At 42.2% G+C, this 6000-nt stretch overlaps 1 protein-coding gene across 4 annotated transcripts in view; it reads left to right on the forward strand.

Annotated features, from left to right (window-relative positions):
• Positions 1 to 4652, forward strand: part of LOC116336205 (pro-neuregulin-2, membrane-bound isoform-like) — an 84136-nt gene extending 79484 nt beyond the window's left edge. For all 4 annotated transcript variants that reach the window (XM_039618941.1, XM_031760013.2, XM_039618940.1 and 1 more), the window contains one exon: positions 1401 to 4652. In XM_039618941.1, coding sequence (XP_039474875.1) covers positions 1401 to 2055 — 655 coding nt within the window. In that variant the 3' untranslated portion in view covers positions 2056 to 4652. The remainder of the gene's footprint in view (positions 1 to 1400) is intronic.
• The last annotated feature ends 1348 nt before the right edge of the window (positions 4653 to 6000 follow it).

The following is a 6000-nucleotide window of genomic DNA, read 5'->3' on the forward strand; positions in this document are numbered from 1 at the left end:
CTGTACCTTTGGCTTTAACGCTGAGCCAAAATGGAAGTATGAAATGGATGTATCAAGGAGGCTGGAGCTCTTATACAGAATCCAAGCCAACTATCAGTACCTAAGAAAACCTAACCAAGCAAGACATGTGCTGCCTTTTATCTGCTTGAGTTCTTAACTTAACTCACAATACCCGCATGTAGCGTCTGTGCATGACCGCTAGGTTGTGATGCAGCGACAGATTACATGTCCTCAGAGTCATTCCAGGTTGCACGTACGTCTTTGACCATGGTGGCAGTTTCTGCCTCAGCTGAATGAGTGGTGTTGTGGGGATATCTGAGGCTTGTGTCTCATATAGCAGGTTTCCTAGTTTCCTAAAGGAAATAAAAATACATAAATAAAACACTCTGTACACACAGGTCCAAAGTGAGTCACCGTCAGCCATCCATAAATTCTAACCTGTCTTTCAGGAATGTTTTGAATTGAACTGTTGTTGCCTTTTTTTTTATTGTAATATTACAAATGATGGGAAAACTGCATCTGTAGCGTATGCGCTTCTGATGTCTAAATATAGATTCTCAACATTAACTTCAGCAATTAGGCACGGTGTTAGTACGCTCATTGAACGGCTAAACGCGAGTTTGTTTTGAAGAGTTTTGTAAAGTATAGCCACAGATTTGACTCGTTGATCTTGTTGGGCAGGTTGATCCAGAGCCTACAGTTATTAAAGAAGAGAGTTAAGTCCTCGTCCTTCTTCCTCGTCAGGACTGCAACCTGGCTGCTCATAGTAGATCATCAAAGAACTGATGTAAATGTTAGCTATTCAAGCTCTGCTGGGGAAAAACATTGAATGTCTGTGTACTAAATCCTGAGCCATGGTGTTATGAAAGATTTCTGTACCAACATTAATAGACATAGTAATGATGGTTTTACTTTTGTCAGTCTTGAACATTAAGCAGTATTGTGCCTGTGTTGGGTTATGCAATCCAGAGCAGATCACAGAGGAGACTCCATGGTGCTTTTACAAGTGGAGATATTATATATTATATTTCTCATTAGAGATGTTTAAGTTCTGCACACAAAAGCAAAAGCAGTCTGAGCAGTAATCGAGTAGGAAACATAACAGCAATAAAGTTATCCAGACTGCAGAGGATTGCCGGAAGTAAACTACACTTTGGGGCAACCTGTAGCCAACGCCCAGTGTTCCACCTACAGCAGGGAGCGGTGCTGCTCAGGTGAAACTCTAAGCTTTGACTGAATATTTGAGTGTGCGTGCAGCTTCAGGGTATAATGTTCATTAGTTTAGAGAATACCTTTGAAACATTCACACTTGGTTACTGTATGTGCAGCTGTCTTTGTCAGCACTATTCTTTGTTCTTCTCCAATTAACTATGACCTCCTCCTCTCTGTATTTACCACAGATACGTATCAGCCCTGACAACACCAGCCCGCCTATCCCCAGTGGATTTCCATTACTCATTGCCCCCGCAGGTGCCTACCTTCCAGATCACATCCCCCAATGCCAGCCACGCCATGTCGCTCCCTCCTGCTGTTCACAATCCCTACCCCCTGGAGGATGACCAGCCTCTGCTGCGCCGCTACCAGGTGCCCCTACACGATGCTCATTGCCAGGAGCCTTACCGGCAGCAGCGTCGAACCTATCTAAATGACAGCAGGGGAAGCCTTCCCTCCAGCCCCTACCGGCTGGCTGAGGATGAAGACTATGAGACCACCCAGGAGTATCTGTCCTCTCGGGAGCAACCAAAGAGAAGTGGGTCCAGTGGAACTGGAAGCCGGCGCTGGCGGAGATCCAGACTGAATGGCCACGTGGCCCCACGAGGATACGAGGCATCTCGGGACTATGGGTCTCGAAGCTGTCTAACAGATAGTGAGTCAGAGGAGGACGGCGAGAGCACGCCCTTCCTCAGTATGCAGAACATGAACGCCGAGCCTTCCACCATCTACAGGCCGGCGGACAGTCGGACTTCTAACTCGTCAGGGCGACACAGTGGGCATGGGAACACGCATACGAGACTCACACAGTCACGCTCCAAACCGGACAATACACCGCATTAAAGAGTGATAATGAACCGACAAAAATCAATATAGTATAGACCTGCATCTATAAGAAATATTTTTATTTTATATAACTGACAGATATTCTAAACAAATGAAATATTTATTTTCATTTTAGCAAAAGTTGTCTACTAGTTAACAGCAAAGACTTTTTTATAGGGAAAACTCTATTTATATGTACATTTTGATTTACAGCATAAAAAGATGTGCCAGTTTTTTCACAATGTTAAAAAAATAGAGTAATATTGTGGTGCCTTTTGCTGTATGCCGATGCCAGAGGGCCAGTGGAGGTTTTTGTAGCCTTTCTTATATGGACGCCTCATTTTTTTATACACATTTATGTTTTTGTTTTTCCTCTCTGGTTTCCTGTTTACTTTCTTTCCAAATTGCATTCTTCGAGAAGTCTAACCCCTTCCATATCACGCGATATAAACCACTTCAACATAAAGTGTATGTTTACATATGATAATATGATTCGCCTGTAGGGTTTTCTTTTATGATTTGGGATTTATTAGAACGCCTCATAAATGCGATGTAGATTCTTTTCTTTTTTCTTTTTTTTTTTTTTGCCCGCTAACTAATGTCTACCAAGAGAAAGAGAGTCACAGAGAGTGAGAAATTGTGTTGCGTGTGCATAAATGTCTGCGAGTGTGTGTGTGTGTGTGTGTGTGTGTGTGCGTGTGCGTGTTGCTTGCATGCGTTTGTGACTGTTAGATGAACTTCACTGTTTGTTGTGGTAACATCAAATGTGTGGGTCTACTGGCGTCTCAGGAGAGTGAGAGTAAAGAGTCTCGGAGGTTCACAGAAAAGTGGTTAATCAGAACAGTGACCCCAGTGTAGGTGAGCAGGCAAGGCTGCTGTAGGGTTGTATGTTATGCAGGTCATTGCTTGATGTGTTTACAGCTATTCTGCCCCTCCCCAGCCTGCCCCATTTACGTCCTTTTTTTTTTTTGAAAATGATTATTTCCCAGCAGGTTTTCCTTGCTTTAGCCTGGTATGTGGCCAACAAACACTGAGCCGCTTGGCACAGGGTGACCCCTGCTGTCAGAGGCAGTGGCAAAACAAAAAGATTGCGTCTGTTTTCACTCGAACCCCAAGTCCCACGCCTAATCATCCTTCTGTGTCCATTCTGTTTTCGTGGCTCGCGTTTAAGGCCACCAGCGTCTCAGGAGTTCCACATGCATCCCCCCCGCCTCCCCTTCACCTCAAGTCCTGCTCAACCTCTTCCTCAAGTTTAGGCCTACCTAAGATTCAAGTTCTCAGATGCTGAGGACCTATATGTTAACACGCAGTTACTAGTTCCCCGATCATTCCCATGCAGAGAAAAGTAGAGTCAGGTGGAAGCAGCTCAGTGGATCACAGTACAGAGCATACTAGACAATATTAATGAAATAGCTGTGAAACTTTGGAGGATCATATGATGCAAAAATATGCAAACTTTCTATTTTGCTGTTTGATTACATCATTTTCTAAGAGGTGACTGTAGTGTGTTGTGTGGAAAAAATGTGATGCCTATAGTGTAGAATGAAATAACATGATACAAATGCATATTTACCTGAGTTATTTTTTTTAAAGCCATTATGCAGCCGTCTATCATGTTTTCAGCCTTTCTTGTTCACTTAACGTCACGTCCATTGAATGACTGTGTCTGTGAATTATTTTATCACTCGGCTTAGATCCCTCCATCTTACGTGCATACGTCCCAGTAATAGCCGATAGAATCCAAATAGTTTCTCCTCTGATAGTAATGTGTACTGCTTTGTCTTGTTGACAGATGGAGTCATTTAAAATTTAGCCTGTAAATGATGATTTTGAAAGTGAATAAATTCATTTTAAGCCCTTTGTCCTCCACTGAGGGAGAAGTAAATATTTGAAAGATATCTCAAAGTCACAGCCGTCAGCGTGGCTCGCCGAGAAAGGACAGCTGATGTTTCATCTCTGTCGGTACATTTCTGCTCCTCCTTATTAAAAATAATGGAATGCTGCGATTAGGGGGGAAAAAATGCCTTTTAAACACTGATCTGCAATTCTGACTGGTATATGGTAAATGCACAGTGGCACTGCAATAGAGGATGTTCTGTGGTCACACATCGGTCACAACATGCAGATGTTTTCATTGAGTTTCTCTCCTCTGGGTCTAATTTTGTATGTCAGAAAAGTGCAAAAGAAGACTTCACCTCCAGTATAAATGTGACAGCCCCTTCACCCCGCCAGTCCTCTCACCCACTTGAGATGCTACCGGGCACGTCCAATCAGCCTCTTCTGTTGAAATTTATGACCCCCCCCACCCTCGCTTGAAATGTTTGAACACCTCTCCTCTGCATGTCCTTGTGGTCAAGGTTAGATGGGTGCATGGTTTAAAAAAAAAAAGAGATTTAAAAAAAAAAATCACACAAAAAAAGCAGCAGACAATTCTTTTCCAGTCAGTGAAAGTGTATTTCATTTAACATTCAGCAATAAAAAAGAACCTTTCCCCCATGTCATTCCTGAAATATGCTAGAAAAAAGAAAAAACTTGCGAGATTGTCATAGATTGTAAAATACAATGAAAAATGAATCCACCTGTTCATATGAGAAAATAAATCTTTATTCATATCATTTTACGTTGTAGTCATTTCTGTAGACCGCCTTGCTCTGTATTTTGATTCATCTCTCTCCCTCTCTCTCTTTCTCTCTCTTTTTTTTCTTGGCTTGGGGTCGGACTCGTCTGGCGTGCGCAAGGTACACACTGTGTCTCAGGAGAAAGCGCATAAAACCTGACAGTGAAATAAAATCTATTTAATACGGTGATCGAGGGTTTATATGTTGTAACCAAAAGGTTTTAGATAGCAGTTTCACTCTCTAAAGTGATGGCTCATGCAGTTAGTGCCAGACACACACAAAAACGCATTTGTTGCGTGAGAGCTAGAGCACTGGCGAACTTTAACTATTTCGAAGAGGAAAGTACGAGCTGATCCTTAAATTGAAAACATACATGTTGATATAAGTATGAGTCTATTTATTGTAAATCCTGGTTTGTTTGGGTTTTTTCTCTCCAGACGGATCTGTTAAGGAACAAGAACCAAAGCATACTAGTATTGTGAGGCTGCCTGTTTTGTTAATCACGGATCACAATATGGCCAAAATATCAACTTTTCTGATAAATGAGAGCAGCTACAATATGTGAAATCCAAGTCCAATATTTAAACCTTGAAAGACAAAAGCCTCAATATGATCAAGATTTCATTTTAGATTTAGTTTTCCACCTTTTTTTCCCCTCACATGGATATCGTCCCGTGATGGGAAGTTCAGCTCCTGCATTGGCATATATGCACCACTAGATGGTGTCACAAGCAGCAAGATGCGGAAGTCTCCAAAACACTAGAGTTCACCCTATGCAGGTGTGAGTGGTGCTCTGCATCAGCAGCACTGTTTACCAGTAACATCCCTCCTCACATCCGTGTAACAGCAGTAACTGAGAGAAAAGCGGCAAATCGGCTGAACCGATTCAAGGAAAAGGACGAGACCAAGTAATGTTTTCATAATATTCACTCTTATCATTCTTTTCAATGACCACCATCCGTTTAATAACTACTGTGCATTACATTTTTGCTTGCGTGATGACACTGATGGGAAAAGACTCGTTTTCCGGGTGGTAACTGTGAGAACTCTAGAGAGCGGTGTTAAATCCAGAGCGTGCAGCATGCTGAGAACAAAAGTGGTTGAATAAATTAAGTGGACTCTGAAATCATTTTTCAAAATCTGAGAAACTACAACATTTCTTGGAGCCTGTCTTATGAAAAGCACAAACAAAATCCTCACCCAGCCAAGCTACCTGCTTCAGCCACAAAACACTGATCTGCCCTTCAAACATTAACTAGAGTGTCAATTTTTAAAGAGTGGGGGTTCATTTCACATAATTCATGGGAAATCTGCCTTGTGAACACAAGTTGTTTTGGGGGGGGGG

This window comes from Oreochromis aureus, linkage group 10, assembly GCF_013358895.1.
Source record: "Oreochromis aureus strain Israel breed Guangdong linkage group 10, ZZ_aureus, whole genome shotgun sequence".
NCBI lineage: Eukaryota > Metazoa > Chordata > Actinopteri > Cichliformes > Cichlidae > Oreochromis > Oreochromis aureus.